This window comes from Branchiostoma floridae, chromosome 4 (genome assembly GCF_000003815.2).
Source record: "Branchiostoma floridae strain S238N-H82 chromosome 4, Bfl_VNyyK, whole genome shotgun sequence".
Classification (NCBI taxonomy): Eukaryota; Metazoa; Chordata; class Leptocardii; order Amphioxiformes; family Branchiostomatidae; genus Branchiostoma; species Branchiostoma floridae.
The window spans coordinates 384,265-407,418 of NC_049982.1; the positions used below are offsets into that span (position 1 = coordinate 384,265).

Genomic DNA, 23,154 nt, shown 5'->3' on the forward strand with positions numbered 1-23,154 from the left:
GACTGGATTCCAGGTTATAGATCAGCGGAAGCTAAAAGTGCCAGCGTCAACTTCGTTATCAAATGTACTATTACGGTTTTAAAAAATGATGTTGAATAATGAGGTTTCAAGGTTTTTTTCTTCCTAGACCACACTTGTTTTCCTACACCATTAACATCCTACATACTTTATTGTTACTTCTATGATTAAAGATTATGATTCATTGCAATTTAATGACGTAATTGGTCAAAGATGACATTATTGTTATTCAAATTCCATTAACATCTTTAATTTTATTTTTTGTACAATCATATGAAGGTTTTTAGTCTTCTTGGGTTATATAAAAAAACTATTTTAGTAAATTGAAGCTGGCCGATCCAAGATAGCGGGCATATGACGCCAATTTCTGGCGTCATATTGGCATCAGGGCCATCATTATTGGCAACAGAAGAGTTGGCAAATATCAACAAGATGCCCCTATTAGTTAACATTTGTTTCCCCTTTAATTGTAACTTTCAATTCCCTATTTAGGCGGTTTTTGCCAACAAATAGCAGTATTACGTCAAAGTAGATCATATAAACCCTACGTCATAACAATCTGAAAATTACTAAAGATTTAAAACGTTACACATTAGAAGAACATCATCCACTGTAACATTGGTGATCGTAACCAAACCCGTTTTAAAATTACGAGACCCTACACCCCCCTCTTCAAGGAAGGTCCCCGTAAGCCTGGTCTAGATAGGGTTAATAAATATCTTAAGAAAATCTTATTTTGCAAATGGACAGCATCGGCTTAACTCAATTTTATCGTGCAATACAGGATGTATCCCAAGGTCCCCGGGATCAAAGCTCGACACCGAATGTCGTCTCTGTAAGCACGTTTCCCTTAAACTGGATGGTGGAGCAGTCCAATGTGTGGCAGCATGCCCAGAAGGATTTCTTGCCAGTAAGGATGGCTTGTGTGTGCAACAGTGTCACGAAGAATGTAACGGTGAGTATTCCTATTTTTGTGTATTTTTATAGCTATAAAGAAAATCTTTTAAACTGGTTTATTGGCTTGAAACTCCTGGCAGCAAAAGTGCTGATCTGCGAGATTCACGGTTACGAAGTTTTACAAACACTACAGGTAAAACACATCAACATAAAATACATGTGTACATTGACCAGTGGGACCGCGTAGCGCAGTGGTAGTGGTACTGTGTTCGGCCCGTGACCGAGAGGTTGCGGGTTCGAATCCGGCTGCCATGCAACCGATCTTGTGCCCTTCGGAAAGGCACTTTACACGACTTTCCTCACTTTACTCAGGTGAAATGAGTGCTTAGCTTCGGCTATGGCCGTCCCTCGGAAAGGACGTAAAATGGAGGTCCCTTGTCTGAGGAGAGCCATACCCCAGGCACGTTAAAGAACCCTCACACGTGCGATGGCGCGGTGTGCGTTGGGACAAACCATTCTGTCTGGAGTTGGTGATTCGCTACAAATCACCCGGACGGAGGCCTGGCGAACCTTCGTGTCGTATCAGTCGTATGGTGATTTGCATCATTCACCATGTCCCGGAGAGGAGAAGGGACTAAAATGCCGATTGATACAGCATTACATGTTGTGCTGCCCCTACGGCTGATTCAAAGGCTATGGGACTACAACTACTACTACATTGACCTAAGCATTAAGAAAAAGTCTATAGCGGCCACCTGTCCAACGCGGCCCGCTTTTCTATCTTGTGTTGTGTGTTTGTAAGGGCAGGGTGCCAGACTGGGGCAGCGTATTTCAGAACGGGACGGATGAAGCGGGCGTATACGGTGACTAGGTCTTCCACGGGTAGATTGTTATTTTATTGTTATTGAGTGGGCGAGCTTCTCACTCTTTGCAGCCAGGGTCTGAATTGCGAGGAGCTTACAATGGGCGGGGCTAAATCGCAAGGGTCTGGAGCGAGCTGCCATTCGGCGCCACTCAGGTGACCTCAATACGACAGTAATTGCCCCAGGTGCGGCCAAGGTACTGTAGCTATAGGTTTTGGACCACTCACACCGCACCAGCGCACGTGTGGCGGGTTCTTTAACGTGCCTGGGGTATGGCTCTCCCCAGACACGGGACCTCCATTTAACGTCCTATACGATTGACTGCCCCTAGGCCTAGCCAAAGCTAGGTACTCATTTTCACCTGAGTAAAGTGAGGAACGTCGTGTAAAGTGCCTTTCCCAAGGACACAAGACCGGTCAAACGCAGCTGATTCGAACCTGCAACCTCTTGGTCATGGTCCGAACACAATACCACTGTGCTACGCGGTCCCACCACATTAAATTGTGGTAGTCGGCAGAGAAGGTACAGTCTGTCGCTTTCTTTCAATGATGTGGTGGTCCCGCCATGCTTGGAACGTCACTCCTAGGCACTTTGCGACACTTATTACCACGTCCAGCTCATGCCTGTGGATGATGAGTGGGGGTTGCGGAAGTGATGTGCGGCTGGAACAGACATGAATGCCTAAAAGTCACATTTCCCAGGTTTCAGTTTCATACTGTTCTTATCTGACCACGACAACGGTTCATTGAGGTCATGCAGCTGGATAGTTCAAGGAGAAGTATTTTTTCAACGATGTTTAGGTCGTCGACGAAAGCCCAGGTGGGGTGATGTATGCTGTCTGTTGGGCGATGGGCTTTTCGTGTGGGCGATGAACACGATTGGTCCTAGTTTGGTCCCCTGTGCCAGACCGCACGTGAGTTGTTTTGTTTCGGTTGTTACAGTACACCGTGCAGTGGGACCGCGTAGCGCAGTGGGACCGTGTTCGCCCCGTGACCGAGAGTTTGCGGGTTCGAATCCGCCTGCCGCGTTACCGATCTTGTGCCCTTGGCACGGCTTTCCTCACTATACTCAGGTGAAAATTAGTACCCAGCTTCGGCTCACGGTGATTTACATCATTCACCCTGACGGGAGACCTGGCGCATATGAAAGGGTATGTCACCCCGCAAGGGGCGGTATAACCCCGTCGTGTGTAAACATGTGCGATCACGTCGACCGATGATGTATGTTCGTCTGTATCTCTGTGGATCTGCCGCTACCAGCCCAAAGCTGCCTAGGCAGATCCGTGTAATGAGTTGTATCATTGGCAATAAATAAATAAATAAATAAATAAATAAATAAATATCTGGTCTTCTGGCTGCGTCGCGAGTAAAAGTAAGCAAGCCGAGGTATAAGTCCCGGTCTGACTCCCTTCTCAATCAGATGTTTCATCGCTGCAGTATATATGGTCGAAAGCCTTGCTGTAGTCTGTAAGCACCCATGTGCCACAAGTGCAAAGTCTATCCGCAGTAATGTAGAGATAGATGATCAGCGAGGCTGAAAAGACAGTGTGTAGAAGTTCGGCCTTCAGACAGCCGAATCGATCTGGGGATATGCTCGTTCTTCTCTATGTCCTGTATGACCTCCCATGTGGCAACGAAACGATCGCAGACTTTGGCTTTGACGGACGTGCCTGAGATTGGACGGAGTTGACTTATGTCCGGTGGAGAGGTTTTAGGTAAAGGTGCCACAATCGCCTCCCGTAGCTGTGGAACAGTACTTTCTCACAGGGAAGTGTAAAACACATCATCATCATCATCATCTTTCATCCTCTTGAGAGGTGGAGCAAACGAAGTTGGCCCTCCAGAACTGCCTGTCCTTCATCGCCGAAAGAAGACCTTTCCCCTCTAGTCCTGTTTCGTCCTCAATGAGCTTCTTGAGAGTTGAGCTTGGACGGCCGACTCTTCTCTTAGTGTCGGGGGACCACAACAATAGTCTACCAGCTGGTTCACATCAACTTATATACATGTGTACATTGACCAGTGGGACCGCGTAGCGCAGTGGTAGTGGTACTGTGTTCGGCCCGTGACCGAGAGGTTGCGAGGGAAGTGTTAAGGTTGTCGGCTATTGGTGTACTGTGTTCGTAAGCGAACTCCTTTAACAAACTGCCACTTAGTCCATCCGGGCCTGGAGCCTTTGCTGTTTTTAACTTCAGCAATTTCTCACACAGCTGCGATGGCTGGACCATCGGCGGTGGCCTCCTTGGGAGAAATGCTGGTAGTTCAGACAAGTTCAACGGTGATGAGGATGTTGTGATGTTAGTAAGAGTCTCGTTGATTTTGTTTGTTATGCCGTTATGGTCTTTAGGGTCTGTCCCCTCCACTCGATCTGTCATCTCCTTCCTTTGGCTCCCCGTCAGCACATTCAACTCCTGGTTCTTGGCTTTTCCTTCTTAAGGTTTTGAAGTCTGGTGTTGTAGAACTGTTTTTTGGCAGACTTGATCTCCCTCAGAATCTTGTTACGATGTTTGCGCCAGTCTTTTCAGTTCTTTTAATTGAAAGCCGGCTGTCTTCACTTCATTTAAGACTTGATACTGGGTGAGATCCAAGGTTTGTCACGTACATGTATCCGTACAGACTTAAGAGGGAAAAGTGTGTTGCTATTGTCTGTTTTAATGTCTTGTAGAAGGCAGTAGTTTTGTCCTGTGTCCCCTGTTTTTCTGACACATCATCCTACTGGTGCTGAGTCACCCACTGACCAAAAGAACGGATACTGGAGAGTCCTTCATCGGTCGCGTTTGTCGTTTCATGGTCTTGTTCTTCAGGAGTGCCCGGTGCTTTCGTGTTAACAACACAATGTTGTGATCATACTGACATCATCAGATATTGGACATCCCTCAACCTGCAGGAAAGACTGGCTGCAGCAGAAGACAGACGGTACTGGAGACATTTTTCCACCTTCATGTCTACCTTGTCCCCCCAACGACCGGGAGGTCAAGGGACTACGTGGGTAGGTAGGTTGTGATCAACGCGACTAAGAGGCGACGTTGCAGAGGAATGGTTATAATAATCAGTGAGATTAGTTATGATCAGATCTTATTCTGCAGACGAACAGCGATGGTTTAACGAAATTTTATCATTTATCATTTTATCAATACAGGATGTACCCCAGGGTCCCCAGGATCACAGCTCGACACCGAATGCGTCGAGTGTAAGCACTACTCCATGACTAAGCTTGATGGAACTACTCAATGCGTGCCAACATGTCCTCCCGACCTAAAACCGTCACTAAATGAAATGAAGTGCCGCCTATGTCCACACTACGCCGTCCGCATGGAAGATCAGACACTTAAATGCGTTTCAGCATGCCCCGCCTACCATGCAGTCGGCGACGATGGATTGATGTGCGAACGTAAGTCCAAATTGAATACTGCTTTAAACTAGATGCAAATACATGGTCTGCTTGTTTACTCTTATACACATTTCACATAGTCTGATTGTAGCCATGCTATTTCACGACTGTTTTCTTTCTAGCAGACCGGTGCAATGCTCTAGTGGGTAGAGTGTTCGCCTTGTATTCGGTAGGTCGTGAGTTCGATCCCCGGCCGAGTCATACCAAAGACTTTAAAAATGGTACATGCTTCTTTCTCTGCTTAGCACTCAGCATTCGGGAAAGAGTATGGAAGTTGAACACACACCACTACCAGTGGACTAGCCCCCTGCTGTAGTGATTGCGTTGTGTGGCCCAAGGGCTACTGAAACGGAGATGGGCGCCGCCCTTTGCGCCATCAGGCGCGGGAAGGAACTTTGACCTTGACTTTTTGACTTTCTTTCTAGCATTTTGGAGGGACGACGGAAAATGTGGTTCAGGAAACGCCGCACCAGGAAAGAATCCCGGACAGTGTGACCCAAGCGGTGCTGAGCCCTGTTGTTCCCCACAGGGACAGTGTGGAGCTAGCGCCGCCCACTGCACCTGCTCAGGCTGTAAAGACTACCGTACGTATAATTCTCATTGCCATCTAACATTAAGTCACTGTACACACTGTCCAGTTTTAAGCAAGCTATCTCAAACATTGTCAACTAGACCTCTGACCCCTACACACTGTGCTCTATTGTAAATACTCTGTGATTGTTGTATTTTTAAAAATGTATGTATTCATGTTGATTGTAATGTTGATTCATGGTGATTGAACCTTGGAAGATTAGCCCGTAAGGGCTAAAAGGTTTCTTAATAAACAATAAACAATAAATAATAAACAATAAACAACAACAATTCCAAAATAAAGAAAATGATGCATTCCAAACTTTGCATTTGTACTTGTATTGTAAAGGGTAGTAAATGTTTAATATACCAATTATCAGCTAAATGTGCTAATATATCATTAAATGGCATGGCATAGCATATCTGCCGCATTTACCCACATTTACCAGGTGGATGCAAATTTGCATGTGTCAAGATTTATGTACAGTACGAGGTATTCATAAAATCTGTGAGTTTACCGACAAAACCGCGTGGAATATTTCTTTCTTGCGTGATTACAACTTCATTGTTCCCATTATGCTTCCTCTTTCACAGGATGGCTGGACATGAAAACGGTAAGGGTTGTTGGGCAATCAGGATATCCGCATGCGAGCGGAGGAGTGACATATGGTGCCGAAAAAACTGTGGATGGGAACGTAGGAACCTGGTGGAACGCTCAAGGTACCAACCGATGGCATAACAACTGGTACATCGCTTACGACCTCGGAGCGCCCTTCACAGTGACCAAAGTCGCTCTTATTAACTTTGGAGACTCAGCCCATGACGTCAAAAAATTCCAAATGTTAAAGTCAGAGAGGAAGATGCCATGGAGCTGGTCGTTTGCCATGTCCGCTATTAACGTGAGAGACAGTACGGATGCTCTACAGGAATTCGGCGGTTTCAGGGAAACAGCGCAGTATTGGCTATTCATAGTCAAGGAGACTCATTCTGGCTACCAGCCGTGGTTAAAAGAAGTGCAATTCCATGGATTCACAACTGGTAAAGGGAAAAATTATCTATATTTCTCTATATTCATAAACAGTTGATATCTGCGAAAGGGTGTCTGGTCTTCAAGCTTTCTGTGTACTTTAATATCTCTTAATTTGTTGATTTCTAACAATTTGTTACCTACTTTCAACTGTCTGAACTGTCTGTAGCCGCCACGCATCAACATATGATGCATGCGAACGATTGATTGATTGATTTCAACGCCTTATACTAAACTGCCTAAATCTCTGTATCCTAGGGATAGTCTTTTTTATATCTTCTTACATGTGTGATAGTCACTTAACTGTTTCGTAAATCTCATCCCGTCTACTGTTAGCGAAAGCAAAATCATATACGGCACAGTGCATTAGAAGCCAGTCCGTATGGAGGTGCTTGTATTTAGAAAATGATTATTGCGCAAAAAACTAAAAAATCCAGATAAGGTAAATAAGACAAAAGTCAGATTTTTATCCTCCAAAAATATGATCTATCAGAAAATAACATTTACTTTTTGATAGTTTAGAACGAAAAACAATCTCCCCCTTCTGCCATATCATTACTCCCCATTAAGGCAAAAGGCCTAACTACAAATTTCTTAATAGATTTTTACCATAAACAAGTCCTGTACAAACCACAACCACACATTTTTAAATTAAAACATCCTCACGCTTTGGCGATACTTCCCAACCCTTAACCCCAACCTGCCAATTCATGCGTGAGATCGCGTGGAGCAGCGGCAGTGTATTTGTCTCAGGACCGAGAGGTCTCGAGTTCGAATCCGGCTGCGTCACCGATTTTGTGCCCTTGGGAAAGGCACTTTACACGGGTTTCCTCACTCTACTCAGGTCAAAATGAGTACCTCGGCTTCGGCTAGGGCCGTCCCTCGAAAAGGACGTAAAATGGAGGTCCCATGTCTTGGGAAAGCCATGCCCCAGGCACGTTACAAAACGTACCGTACGTGCGATGGTGCGTTGTGAGTGCACCTACAGTCCCTTGGCCGCACAGTTGCCGGCACCCCAATCCACCCCCGCACCCCCACCCCCCCCCACACACAACACTGCACGACAGAGTCCTGGCAGATGAAAATTTGTCAGCCAAGCTGCTAATCTGAGGTCAGGGTATACATGAGAAAAAATGGTTATGTTTCACTTAAAAGCCAAATCAGCGTTATCCCACTCTTAAGCTAAGCCTTGTGGACAACAGTGTGATCTCGTGTGTGGGTAAAACACCTGAAAACAGTAGCTCTGATAGGAAGAAAAAGCTTCTTTAAATTCTAACAGTGCTGATGACATTCCTTTTGCCGTTGGTAGTTGTCAACGTCGCCAAGGAAATGGAAGCGTCTCAAACCAGCAGCGCTGATGGCGGGGTCGCCAGGCTTGCTGTAGACGGGAACATCGATACCAACTGGGCTGGCGGATCCTGTACCAGAACTACCGCAGTGGATAATCCCGTTTGGAAGGTGGATCTCTCTCAGTCGTATGCGGTTAAGAAGTACGTATATATTCATGTTCAGCACGTCCTGTATCAGTCATTAACCGCCGTATGGGGTCAAAACTGACCCCAGACGTATATTAAGTTGTGCCATTATGACATTTCTGATTGATAACAAATTTCCTCCCATGAGTTTGTTTGTATATATGTCTTACAACTTCTCATACGTTTTCACTTAAATTGCTTGCTATCAACATTTTCTCAAAAGGGACCAAGTTTGGTGGCCCTAGCATAAGCTATTCATGGGCTATGTGACTTTGAAGTTGGTGCAGGCAATAAAAAACCTTATCCGGTCTTAATAGCATTAGTGCAAAATGTAGTCCTCATGATCTTTTGCATAAATTATGATAAGGAGCTAGATTTTTTCTCACCTAATCATGTCAAACTGTTCCACATAAAGCAATAAATATATACAAATCACAAAAAGAGTTTAAAAAACTGTATTTTGTACAAAACGTTATGGGGTCAGTTTTGACCCCATAAGGTAATCTACGTCACAAAAAAGGTACGGTGGTTTGAGGGTTAATATAGAGATCTAATTCAACTCACACGAGCGCTAACGAACACAAACAAGTACTTATTGTGCATTAAGGCCATCTTGTCTCTTTCCGTTGCTTGGTCCGTTTTTTTTTATTGAAACAAGCATCCAAAGTCCTCTTCATAGGATCTAACATGTCTACTGTGACATTTTTCGTCAGTTCCCTTGAGTGTTAGATAAAACAGTTTTACTAAATTTGTGTGTGAGAATATGTATACTTCACGGTCATGAGCAATATGAATAGGCAATATGTATGTATATATTTTATTCTTTTAAGTTTGGAAAAAACGACGTTTCATGTTGTCATAGATGCAAAGGAAAAATTCAAGATGCATGTCACAATATAACAGCAGTGACAGTGGCACTGAATCAACCAACGTTCACACATATATTATGTGGTTTTCATCTGTATGTACAATGTGTTTAAGTGCCATTGCTCCGTTCCAATCTCCACAGCGTGGTCATCTTTAACAACGATGACCGAATCAACCCCTTCAACATCCACATCGGGGATAACGAGGACGTAAGCACGAACCCCAAATGCGGTGGTGACCATCGTTTTCACAGGAATTCGAATCCACGTGAGAAATCAGTTTCCATGAACGTTCCATGTGCTGGAATGCGAGGACGTTATGTGGGCATCCGTGCACCCGGATCTTCCCGAGTTCTCTCCTTGTGCGAAGTCCGAGTGTTTTCTGGTAGGCCTTTACTGTATTAAGTTTACATGGATATGGCTTAAAGGGGCATTCCACTCCAGAAGGGAGTGATGTTTTCCAATAGATAATGTGTCAATGAATACATAATCAGCCGACTTTTGTGGAGTTCACCTTGGAATGAATTGCGTGATATGTGTTTTGTAAAACAATATGACACTCACTAATGCAGACCCTACCCATTTACTTGTTGTAAATACTCTCCAGCAACAATAAAACAAATTACCAGAGCCACTGCGCAGGGCAGATGTAGGGTCTTCAATATGACAATAAGTCACTAATGTGAAAGTTCTGTTTTCCGTGGTTCTGGTAACCTCCTAATGCACCCTCTAAAGTCTAGTACTTGCAGTTTGTAAAACTAGGTTGCCAATGTTTTATGGAAATACAAAATTGTGTTCATATGTTAATCAAATTTATCAGAGTGGCCATCGCAATTTTTCAGCTTTAATTTTTGGATCATACAGTAACATGATAACAAAATTTAAATTGTGAAACTGTTAATAGTTCCATATAGCTATCATACATACAAATATTATTGTTCTTATCAAATTTACCAGACATTAACGTGATCCTAATAAGCTTGAGAAAAAGTAAACAGCTACTTGTTTAATCATGAATGCATTAGGTTTTTAACATATCAGTAAAACTTATTCATATCATAAATTAAGTTTATTTTCTATATCATTAAGCATTTATTGATTATGTCAGATTGTTTTTCAAACGTCACAAAATACAAGAAAGATGTACTATTACCATGTATAGTTTAGCGAAAGGGCATTATTTCAATCGTTTACCCTTTTAAAGGTCTGCTACGCAGTTTTTTGCGCTCAAATTTGAAATATTCTAGAACTAAGAAATCTCAGATTTACTACTACTTTTTGACACTTTTGACACTTTTGTGTCATTATTTCACGTTTGCAACGTGAGAATTAGCCTACAAAAATTTCGTCCTACGCGCGCTGTAACTTTCTGACCTCCCTAGTTAGGCACCGGTGAGAATTCGAACAAGAATCAATCATCAACGGTTCGTTCGGAAGAAACTAAATGGCTGAAACCCAGCGCGGGCGTGCAGATTCACAGGTTTTCAAACGCGCTCGCACGGCGAAAATATCGACTCCCGACATGCCTTGAATAGTGTTCCGTAACGTGGTAGGCTTGATTCAACTAACTATATAAAGAAATGGCCGGAAAATGGATTTTTTGTTTTCAGTTTGAAGCGCAAAAAACTGCGTAGCAGACCTTTAAGATTATTTTTCTTCTGTGCAGATGACATCTGATGGGATGACCCTTACGGACACTGCGGTCAAGAAGAATGCAGCGAATGAGTGACTGCAGAAAACTCAGCGTCATCAAGAAACAATAACGAAAATTTGCTTTCAACTTTAAACAAAGCTTTTGGCATGCCGTTACCCGAATAAAATACAAAATAACTTAATGTTTCACGTTTTGTATTATATACCTGTCTCTCTAAGCAAGGCCTAGAGAGACAGGTATAAAATACAAAACATTAAAAGTTAATTCCAAAATAGTTTCATCAGGTTGGTAGAATATAAGAGAATTCTTGTACGCAACCAGGTTAAACTTAATTGCTTAGGTTATGGTTTAAAAAAGTCAACCCCAGTGATGAACTGGGACGAGGGAGGGTACAAACTTGGCCACGTTTGGGATAGTGTTTTCGCCGCAAAGGCGCCACTTACTTCGGCTACATATAGCGGCGAGAAGCAGAAATCCAGTGAGAAGCTTCGAGGAAGGTGTCTGATAGACACCGAAACGTCAGCAAGTACGTTTAACCTGGTTGTGTACAAGAACTTTCCCATATCAATTAAAAGTTTTAAGTTTTGATTATTGAAAACAATCGTTTACAAACGTGAAGCTTTACAGTGTTCCTTTTGGCCCATTACAGTGTTGCCAGTGAATCCTCAATGCATATTGCGCTACAGTTCAACCGCACTATATAAAACTTATGCTAGCCCTTATTGTTATGGTGATTAGGATATTTTGCCCTTTATCTTTATCTTTACTTTGTACTTTGTGTAGTTACTATTGCCATACATTTTACTATGTACAATTGACATGCAATGAAGTCCATTCATTCGCTTTAGAATCCCATTGAATACAGGATAGTTGACATGTAGACTTTGGTATAAATGGAAAAAAATACCATAAAAGGGGTCACAAATTCGCAGGTGGTTAAAATTTGTATGTAGCTTTAGAAAAACGTACCTAACGAAAATACAACAATATTAGTAGTAAGAAAAGAACAGCCGTACTGATATTACAAAACCAATCTATATACCAAAAGGTATACCCTTAAAAAGGGACCGCGTGGCGCAGTGGCGGCATTTGCGGCTCGAGACCGAGAGGTTGCGGGTTTGAATCTAGCCGCTGCCGTGTCACCGATCTTGTGCCCTTGGGAAAGGCACTTTACACGACTTTCCTCACTTAACTCAGGTGTAAATGAGTATCTAGCTGCGGCTAGTGACCTTGTGTGGCCTTGGTGGGGCTTTGTGGCCGAGACAGGCCTTAGGGGCATGTTCGGGCATGAGCGGCTCCCGCCATGGCACACGAGTCGGGGGTAGGAGGAACCCCTTACATCCTTGGTTGGAAGTCCTCCTAGGAGACGGATACTCCGAACAACAAAGCTGCATCTGCTGGAGCCGCCTCACGTGTTGCATACAGTTGCCCCCGTGAGACTTAGTGCTCCAACAGACAAGAGGGAGGAGAAGGAATTGCACACCCCTCCTTCACCATAAAAATTCATGTGCAGGTCGAGGTAAACAGGCAAAAAGCCTGTCTGCCTCCTCATCTGTCCAATCGACAGGAGACTCCCCCCCCCCTCAAAAAAAAAACGTTTAAAGGCATGACATTTAAGTGGTGGTAGAATTAAGAATTTATTTCATTTATACATAAAATAGATTTTCTTTAGGTATTAAAATGTAGTAATAATCTTATAAAGTAGTAGGGATCGCCCAAATTAACAAATACAACATTTATCAATATTGGCCTTTTCTAACATAATATTGGCTTAGATATGCTGAAAGCATTCATTTTTTTCATCTCTTGCGTATAGCTTAGATGTAACCTTTTCTGAATAGCCAAACCTTTTGCTGAACAAGGAAGTCGGGCAAAATGTAATATTTACTTACGGATTTTCCGACCCAATGTTTTTCCGATTTGACAAAAAAAAAATTAAAAAAAAATTCAAATTGATGGCCACACCTCGGGTTCACAAAATCTTACTTCCTTTCCTTTCTGAAATTAACTATGGGCCTCAAATTCTAGTGCCTGTACGTGCCTGGACGGTACGTTTATCATTTTTCTTCCAACTGCGGACTTTGCTACCAGGCCCCCCCCCCCCCCCATTTTAAAATGTAAGGTTTTCCTGTCCGATCTCTCGACTTTTTGAAAACAAATTTTTTTTTTTGACCGACCGACCCAATTTTTTCTTTAAAAATCCGAGAAACAAAAAAATGGTGTGGCCTACTGGTACCATAAATGATTCTTAAACTAAAAAAATCCTTGTGAACTCTCTACAGAGCTACCCCACATCTACAGTTGTATCTAGCAAAAGGACTAGGTCGCTTTATGAAGAACCTGTCGATGCAAAACAAATTGTAGGTGTATGGTAGAATTACTAGACTAAGTGTGTATTAGAAATTGCAGTAGATTTAATTTGGTTCAGTTACTGATGCTATATGTAATGATAAATGCTTAATCTTATAAAACCTAACGTTTGTTTTACTTCTTTAGGCAACTTATCTCTTTCTTCCGATCTTGGACAGATAAAAAGGGAAAGAATACCAACTGCTTAGGTTATACAAGCACGTTGAATAAACGTTTTCCAACTCCACTAATAAGGCATTTTAACTACCGACGTCCAAAACAAACTAAATGACATTCAAATTATTCTCACTGATCTACAAAAGACCGATGGAAAAGGATGAACTGCTTCAGTAGTAATTATGCTAAGTCATTTATAAAAGGTGTGTACGTGAAGCGATAAAACTTTGACTTGCCAGCACGAATTTTAGTAAACGTTAACGTTGTAGAAAAAAGCAGTAGTCAGGACTAGGGCTGGGTATCGGTACAGCGTACCGGTACAAAACCGGTTTTTCTTATTGGACCGGTCCGAAAAACCTGTTGGACCTGTTAGCAAATTAACAGATTATTTGATCAGGCATTCACACGTTTTGATGCTCGCAGGTGGAAAAAAAACAAGAGTGAAGTAGAGTAGAGTTTATGGTCATTTCTACAAAGTTTTACAGGCAATCTTACAGGTTTAGTTAGCGTTGTTGGATTTTAAAACGCCAGTGTAAGTCTAATACTCCATCAAACAGATTTTTTCATTGCAGTGAAATGGACCATTGGTATGAGTCATACTGAATTAGGTCCAGGTTCAGGTCCGGAGCTGGACCTGATCTTTTGGACCTGAACAGGACCTGGACCTGAATTTTCTTTACCGGTACCCACCTCTAGTCAGGACCAGCCATAGGAGACATGTTGCTGTACATAGCTGTGGTCTTTTTTGGTGGCCGTGATGCTACATAAAGTTAATTCAGTCTATTAATGGCATTCTAAAATGATTCCGGCTATCTAATGTAAAAAAAAGAAAAAAAAGTTTTTTTCTTTAAGTAAAGGAAATGAGTATTGATACTACAGGGCAAACCCCCTAACGTAGCTTAGGGACCCAAAAACCTTTTTTAATACGATATTTAAAAACAATTATCTATCTTAGCCTCATATTTTGAGCATATATGCTGCTCATTGTATTGTTCATGTAATGCAATGCATAAGACAAGCTTTTATATGCTTACCATCGTAACACCCTTCTATGCACTGCCCTACTTTTGAACGACATGCTAAATTCTACGCTACGACAAAGGTTTAAAAATCTTACTGAAAGAAATGAAAAAAAAAATGGTTCTTTGAAGAACTGAAATGCCATAGATTAAATTGATTTTATGTTGCTAGATTAGAAGAATTGCAGCTACAAGGATATCACAAGAAATTTGATTTGACTACATCTTGTATATGTAAAACTGGGAATAGTTTAGACAATAAAACGCAAGTTGTTTTTGTTTTGGTTATAGCCTGCACAGAAACAAATAAACATTGTATCAACTTACATCTTCGATGATGCCCTCTATCTGAATTTTCATATTAAAAAATTACAGAACACCAGAAGTGATTAGCATTGAACAAATAAGTAGATAAATAACTAAAATAATAAATGATAGCAGCACAAATTTACTGCTGACTGATGCGCTTCCACCGAGAATGAAAAAGTGTTGGTATACGATCATTGCACGGACATCATGTCATTTCAACATTCTTGTAATAAAATTGTAGTAGTCCTTATCAATGTGTTGTCTGTTTTTTTTTGCATTATATGCGTTTGGAAATAGATCAAACAAAATAGAAATAGGTCTGATATTATTTTATGATAATTCTATCATTTAAATTGAAAATCAGGAAGAAAAGTGAATAACTATAAGTCACAGTGATAATATTTTAAATGTTTGTATTGGTTTAAAACATTGCCCCCTCACCATCGTGGCCCTCTATCCATTCGAATAAACGGCCCAAAACTTTAAAAGCTATACTTTGGAGTTTTAAAAGTTCAAACTATAAACATATGTACATATATAATATCATCATTAAGCAGACTTGATAACAGATGTCACCACTGGGAAGGTAGAAACAAATAGTTGATACAATGTCATCATTGAGTAATGAGACCATAAATTATATCAGACTTTTCCATAAAGAGGAGCACCAGGGACTTGCACTGTCAGATGTGCCATGTCCTTAACGGTGGGCTTTGCAGTAAGCAAACAATTCACGGTAAACTTTCACGGAACACAACAAGTTTGAGATAGCCATCAGTTTAGTCTAGGCGAATGGTGTAAAAAGTGATGATGATGATGATGATGATAAGAGCATGGTTTCAATTGATCAAATATACAAATAGACGCCCAAAGTAATTGTTAACAGGTTGTGCTTCAAAGCCCGACCCGTGCTACCCCCCCGCGCGCGCGCACACACACACACACGCACACACACACACACGCGCACACGCACACACAGACACAGACACGTAACTGGTGCAAATGAATGAACTTTATTGCACGAGAATTGTACGTGTTACAATGTATAGCAACGACTATTATAGTACAAAATAGAAGTATAGGGTAAACATTAACATACTAGTACTAATTACTTTAACAGCAAATGTGACCGTCACATTATCGAGGATCGTGTCTGTAGTGAGTTTAATGGGTAACATACGATAGTGTGCAATTTGGCTAAACGTCATACCATTCATCAAAATTTTGCTGTTAACGTTATTCGCTTTATACAGAAACTTCCCAGATATTTTGCTATCATACAAAGCTTTTACAGTTACACCTCAGAAACAACAAAAAAACAGTATCATAGTAAGTTATCCCCCATATCCCCATTCTCCTTGTTATTCTATAGCAGATTCTCTCTCCAAAAGGTACATTCCTCATCTCTGTAGTCCATCTTCGGGGATACGACTGAGTCTTTGCTACGCTCCGTCTGGTTGTCACTGGCCAGAAGTCCTTCGGGAAACGCGCCGGTTCGCGCAAACGCACTGAGCAGCTGATACAGGGTCAACGACTTTGGATTAGGCGGCTCTTCCTCAAAGAAACTGGTCCAAATGCTGTCCCCTTGGCACTGATTGGAAGAGGAGATGTATCTGTTGGAGATGGGACCCCCTGTACTGATGTCCAGGTACTCCGACAGGTCGACGAACGGGCAGGCGTAGCGGAGGTCCGTTGCCATGGAAACGCAGACGTCATTAGCGGGAGTGCTGGTGTTCGCGTCGTCATGGCGACGGTAAAGGCTGACGGCCTCGGCTTCGTGATCGCCGACGACACCTGGTACAAATAAACATGTGTAAGGAAACAAAAGTACCGAAGTAATGTGTTCCTTTCTTAGCACTCGGTGTCCAGTGCTGATACACCTTTCGCACTGGACCTCCAGTGATGAAGCTACGTCAGCACTGAGAGTCCAGTGATCATTATGAGGCAATTTCGGCACTGATCAGCTCCGAATCAGCACTGGAAACCGAGAGCTGAGAGCACATTCCACACTGGAAAACCAGTGACAATAAATATTGTAACAGGTGACTGAGTGCTGACAGCCAACTTTTTTTACGCTACTCTCCTTTTGAGTACGTCGACATGGATATTCCAGAAGACGCAGAACGTCACAAAACAATTATAATAATGAAAGAAAGAAGCTCAACTGCATATAATGACAAGTTTACTTATTTCTTATAGCTAGTTAGAGTAGATAAATGACACAGAAAGTCACAAAATGACAATAGAGAAAGAAAGAAACTGCATATTATGTCTTCTGATTTCTTATACTTCCTTACTTCGTAATAGGTTGATCAACATCGTGTCGTTCATGTCCATGTTCATCGTCACGTCACATCCTCCCGTCATGCCCAGCGCGAAAGAGATGTTCCGGTCGGTGGCGTTCTCGTCTCCTAGCAACGTCCACCAGGGGGATTCTGGGAGGAGATCGTTGTGTATGACCTGCTGCGCGGTTTTCCACTTTGACAGGGAACACTTCTGCTCCTTAGAGGGGAACCAGAAGGAGTGGTCTCGGCGTGGAACCGCCTGGAACATGCAAGATAAAGAAAGAGAAATGAATTGTTACGAGACACACTTAAGCTAGCTGGAAGTTACACAAAACGAAAGCCTTTACCAAGGCCATCGTGTTCTGCTGTACTTAATATGTATCTAAAAAATCACATTTGGCATGAGGGTAAATCAGAAGTTTTGAAGTTGTTAACATTTAACGTCCCTTTCAGCGTAATTTCATTCTCCTACACAGAGCCTTGTCCGCGACCTATAATGTTCCCCCTTAGGGGTATCTCTGCTAAACCGGGTCGAAATTTCCAGTTTTGTACGCGTGGACTCTAACCACTTATTCGTCAATCAGAGAATCAATAGAAAGCTAGGAACCTCATCGCGATTCAGTGGTTATACTGTTGTTTTGGCAGCGGACAAGGTTCTGTGTAAGAGAATCAAAAAGCCCTGTCCTTGGTGCTGAACATCGGCCAAACAGAGTTCTGTTGAGTGTTAATAGACCTGTCGACAAGACCACAATCCTGATTAAAACAGATATGAATTTCTCAGCATGGGTTAAGAAAGAGCGCACCTGCAGCAACTACCTAGCCGTGAGCTAACTATAGCGTGGTTGGCTCAAAGGCCAGGGGTCCTGGGTTAGAGTGCCCTGATATGCTTCGGCGTTGTGCCCCTGAGAAAGGCACGTAACGCAAATCGCCTGGGCCCAGGTTTGGAAATGTGACAGAGGCTAGTTTACCGGGATTGCAATAATCTCCAGTCAGGTTTAGCAGTGGCATAGGATAGTATCAAAGCTGGCTAAGGAGTACAGCTCGCCAAAGGGAGCCATCGGCCATCAGGCAGGCTGAACTCCTCTGGCAGCTTTTGATACTATATTTTGCTACCGTAGGATCTGCTTGGAAATTAAGCATGCAATACAAAGAAGCAAAAGTGCACCTGCAGCAGCTGCCTTGCCGTGAGCTGTCTGAGACACGAGGCGTTCCGGCAGCCCGTGGAGTTCAGCACGCCGATGTTCTCCGCGGAGGAGTTGAGGAGGGGTCTGTAGCGCCTGTGCTCGACGTCAGCCAGCCAGACCGCCTGGAACAGCCCGCCGGACATGGGGGACGTCAGCAGGCACAGCGCGTGGGAGGCGGCTGGGTGGGAGGCAAGAGACTGACATAAATCTTAAATGACTGACATAGCACACAAGTACACAGGCAGACAGACATACAGAGATAGCCAGACACGCCAAAATAGGCGTTAGCCTAAAGCTACTGTCACATTTCCAAACCGGAGCCCGACGGGCAGCTTTCGGGGAAGTACATATAAAAGGCAACAGGGTACAAAACACAAAATGTAATCATGATCATAATCTGTGGTTATACTCCTTAATTGATAAACACTTTCATTTTTCGTATCCTATAACAAACCGACCGGACCCTGGCTTGGAAATGTTAGCGAAGCACCAGAAGGGACGGCCGATACTTGGGATGAGTAGCGAAATTAAGTAGCTCTGTCTGGGAAAGCATATCGCTATTCAAGCTTTCGCAAATTACCTGATAAACAAAAGCCAGAACACTTTTCCTTACCTTGACCCTCCCCCACCAGCGTGACGCGGCCTGGGTCTCCTCCGAAGTCCGCGATGTTGTCCTGAACCCACCGTAGCGCCGCGAGCTGGTCATGCAGGCCGTAGTTACCTACTCGGGGCAGAAAAATAACGTTCGTTGACATTTACTATATTGCACTTATACTCGTTTATTTTCAAAATGTAGTATTGAGGCGATATACTAAATGTAACATCGGCAATACACCGGTTCCAAACATGAAAGACTCGTGTCTCAGAACACTGTCTATGGACTCGAAAATCACACACACACACACACACACACACACACACACACACACACACACACACATACACACACACACACACACACACACACAGGCATACACAGACACACACACACACACACACACTCAAACACACACACACACAAAAACACAGACACCAAACACACACACACAGACACACACCACACACACACACAAACACACACCACACACACACACACACACAGACACACACACAAACACACACACCACACACACACACGCACACACACACACACACACACACACACACACACAAACACACACTGTTGTCCTAATCTAACCCGTACATGAGTATTGTTCCGCAAATTCGTCCGACAGAATGCCGAGCGCCAAAAAGCCGAACACGTTCTGTCGGTAGGAGAAGGTCACGTGAACAGCGGTGGCGTTGGACGTCACCAGACTGTGTGACGTCACCTAGAGAAGGACCAAAGAATCCGATAAGTAGACGAGGCCACTCCCCTATCTGCTATAGAGGCACACAATGTCAACAGGGTCCTTTGTTGTTTCAGTTGTTATCTTTCAGAGGGATATAAAGTTATGTTCGATATATGCCCAAGTCACATAGGGAAAGACACAAACTCCAAATATGATGAAATCTTGAAGATTTTTTAGGCAATACCAAACTCGGGACCGACGTGGTCACAAGAAAGGCGACAGATTTGCTGTATGCCAAATGATTCTTCGCCAGCCTCTTTATGAATAAATATTTACGACCTTTCGTTGTGGCCGGGCTGCCTTGAAAAACGCCTTGTGATGATTGCCATCCACCGTATCCAGTTGGTACTGCAGCAGCTGAGGCAGCGAGGGGCGCTCCAGGATCCAAACGATGACCGGAAGCGGATGTTCGGGGTGGAATTCTGGCGTCCAGACGTTCAGGTACAGGCAGTCCTCGTCGCCTGTGGGTGTAGACCGAAAAATGCAAAGGCAAATGCTTGATTGACTGAATGTAATTTTTACCCATGGAAAATATCTTTCGTGCAATAACATCTAAATTCCACATTTAGAGTTCCAGCGTTGAGGAGGGCAATCAAAAATTGAAACAGGAACAAAAAGGACAAAAATAAACTTCTGGAAAACCAACTTTATCAGCAATCACCTTCGAAATTCATGATCAATTATAAAGAAACGAATGTTGCTTTTCCAATCCCAAATCCTTTTGTATGATTCTCATCATGATACGGACATTAAAAGACAATTGGGAAGACAATGGACAAAGACAGAAGAAATACACCACAAACCAACCTACATACCAACGATATTCCCATCCTGGATGGTAGGACAGGAGACTTGGAAGGTGTCCGCGTACACGGTCTCATTCCGACACGTTTCGTTGGACTTTTGTTTCGTTACGGTTGGCTGCCATCTCAGGGGTCCGACAGGAGGTTCGCCATATGGTATACCTGCGTCGATATATTGCTTATGTTTATTAATTATCTATCATAGATTTCTTTGCAATTATCTTTGTTCTTTAATCCTATGATGTAAAGTTTACTCTGAAGTAAGAGCAAAATTGGAAAATTTCCTTTCAAACTTTTTATACCCGTGGGAAAATTAAATAATTTTGTAGATCTAGACCTAACTTTTGTACTCTGATGAGCGTTCTGTAGGACGTCTGATGGAGTCCATGAACAACTTAAGAAGTGAGGAAAATAGCAAAAAAAATATTTTCTCTGTATCTTCTACTCCCACCACCACCACACAGCCCATCTGAACTGCAACGTGTGAAACAACCAGATTTTGGATCCCTGTCGGAGAAATGTAATGAGAAACCAGTCATTTTACCTTCAAAAATACGGACTTGGGGCCCTGTCATACGATACCTTCCGTTTGTGTGCAAAGAAATTCTCAAATCATCACATTACCTTTAAAGACGAACAGCCCGTCCTCCTCGACCCCTACCATCTTCTGACATGCCGTCTGCAGCGCGACGTGCGGCCGCGCCTTCTCACCGGACAGGTTCTCATAGAACAGGAAGTACAGCCGGAACTGCACTCCTAATATGGACAATAGGATCAGCACACCCAGCATCACTGCGCATGAGCGAGTCTTCAGGCATGCGCAGACGTCCTGTCGCTTCTGGTAGTCGACCTCTGACGTGCGCTGCACATTCAGCAAGGTCACGCTCTCCAAGCCGTCTTCTTCTTCATCGTCGTCTTCGGCAACTTCTTCACTAGCTTCTACAGAAAATTTAAGATTTTGATTTTCACTACATATTTTTCTATCCAGAATCGAACTTTTGTCCTTCCTATGATGTAATTTGTGTTCGGCCAATGCATTGTTTTCATATGGACATAAATTCTCGTTGTTGCTTAATTTGTCGCTAAACGCTTTTGTGCATATCTTTTGTGTCATCGACTGTCATGTTTTACTCCGCCGTTGCTGTTGCGTATTTAGATGCGCGTCAGTTCCTTCTACCAAGATGGATGTCTGTGTTATCTCTGTATATCTCGTGCCTTTTGAAACGCTATACATGTATTCCGACGAACTTTGGGCTGCAGTATTACTAAGTCTTGTATGTTTCCGTCTGATGACTTCATCTCTGTTTACGGATATGCAGCTGACATGCAAGGAACACCTGCCGATGGGCGGATAAGGATTTTGTTGCATTTTGTCACATTTCTAAACATGGGTCCGACGGGTTGTTTGTGAAAATATAATCATATGGTTACTGTTATACGTAAACACAAACAAAAGTAATGCCTACGACTATTCTCTTTACACAAGATCTCGTGTCTTGCGAGTTTTATTTTACTTCATGATCAGATAGTGTAAGAACCCTGCAAAATAGTTTTCAGGGCCTTATACAGGGCAGCTCCTCGGCACAAGGTTTAGCTGTCACGTCCCCCAGGGAAATTTTACAGCAGTTGTCACCATTTCCAAGAAGCTACCCTGTGTATACCCCGCTGGGTACTCTACAAGCAGAGGTTGGTGGGAAAAATCGTGACCTTTTTCTTTCATCATTTTTTTTCGATCAGCTTTCCCACCAAGGCGAGAGGCGGGTCGAAAAATTGATAAAAGGAAAAGGTCATGGTTTTTCCCACCAACCTCTGCTTGGAGAGTACTGCAAGGGAACATTCTCACAAACGGGCAATATTAATGACCTTTAAAATTGGCTCGCACAAACCCTGTTTTCAAACCCGAGTTCTCACCTGGCGAAGGTGGCTCTTTCTTCCCCAAATCTCCCTCTACCGTGAAGTCATAAAAAAACGCCGGACTCAAACTCCACGGCAAGGTCTATGGTGGACCCCCCAAGAGTTAGAACCCGAGGACGGGGGGTGCCAAGATTCCCGTGGGGTATGTTGACCTATGTAGGCCCCGGCAAACAATCTGGCACACAACCTACATGCTCCTACAGGCCTCTAAAGTTTGCTGAGGGTTTCTTTTAAATCTCACCTGGTGAAGGCGGCTCCTTCTTCCCCAGATCTCCTTCCACCGTGAAGTCGTCAGACGACGCCGGGCTCAACAGCTCCACCTCTTCTTCTTTCGTCGTCTTCACCATCTTCAGGGAATCAGGTTACTTCCCCGGAATGAAACTTAAGCAAAGAGACCTTATCTGCTGTACGTCTTGCACTGTTCTTCATACACAGGCGAAGAGAGCGTTAGTGTTTCAGCGTGTCGTTATGAACAGTGCCAAACTGTCTCTTCTGAGTGAGAGGCGACGTGTACAATCGCCTGTGTCCGTCAATATGGCCCGGATCTACCAACAGAGACTACACGGGGACAATCCTGAAATATCGATGTTTCGCCATAACCGACATCATTTTGCTAAGTCACAACGTTGGATTTTATGCCCATGAAGTTTATCTTTCTTACCCACAAAACCTCAAAGCTTGCTTTGTTGTTCGCAAGAAGGTTAAAATACTAACCACCTCCGGTATTCGTCAAGGTAGAAATACTTTGAAAGCGATTCCCAACTGTTTCTTGATCGAGAAGTTTTTGACGAAGCAGCTTGTTTAGGAGTCATCACAAAGATGACGACACTGCACGATCCCGACAGGAACAATAAGCACATCGCCCAAGTCCCCCAGCTGTTACACACACAGCCCATAATCCCAGACAATGGGAATAGCGGCCTTTTGTCGACCGGAAGGGAAGCTGTCAAACACACACATACAGAAAAGATAGCCATTACCAGGCTCCACAGGTCGCTGGAAAAA

The 23,154-nt window shown here is 43.2% G+C and overlaps 2 protein-coding genes across 2 annotated transcripts in view; one reads left to right on the forward strand and one right to left on the reverse strand.

Moving 5' to 3' along the window:
* Positions 1–11,895, forward strand: part of LOC118414621 — a 17,160-nt gene extending 5,265 nt beyond the window's left edge. The window contains exons 9-15 of the mRNA XM_035818795.1: positions 803–973; positions 4,914–5,165; positions 5,591–5,749; positions 6,330–6,773; positions 8,072–8,252; positions 9,247–9,488; positions 10,770–11,895. Coding sequence (XP_035674688.1) covers positions 803–973; positions 4,914–5,165; positions 5,591–5,749; positions 6,330–6,773; positions 8,072–8,252; positions 9,247–9,488; positions 10,770–10,780 — 1,460 coding nt within the window. The 3' untranslated portion in view covers positions 10,781–11,895. The remainder of the gene's footprint in view (positions 1–802; positions 974–4,913; positions 5,166–5,590; positions 5,750–6,329; positions 6,774–8,071; positions 8,253–9,246; positions 9,489–10,769) is intronic.
* Positions 11,896–15,977: 4,082 nt separating this feature from the next.
* LOC118412893 (neurotactin-like) lies at positions 15,978–22,678 on the reverse strand. The gene is made up of 9 exons (XM_035815952.1): positions 22,391–22,678; positions 20,860–21,174; positions 20,248–20,397; positions 19,712–19,893; positions 19,285–19,411; positions 18,694–18,801; positions 18,062–18,258; positions 16,909–17,155; positions 15,978–16,405 (listed from the first exon to the last, which is right to left on the reverse strand). Exons 1-9 carry the CDS (start codon positions 22,494–22,496, stop codon positions 15,978–15,980), a joined length of 1,860 nt encoding a protein of 619 aa, XP_035671845.1. The 5' UTR covers positions 22,497–22,678.
* Between the last annotated feature and the right edge of the window lie 476 nt (positions 22,679–23,154).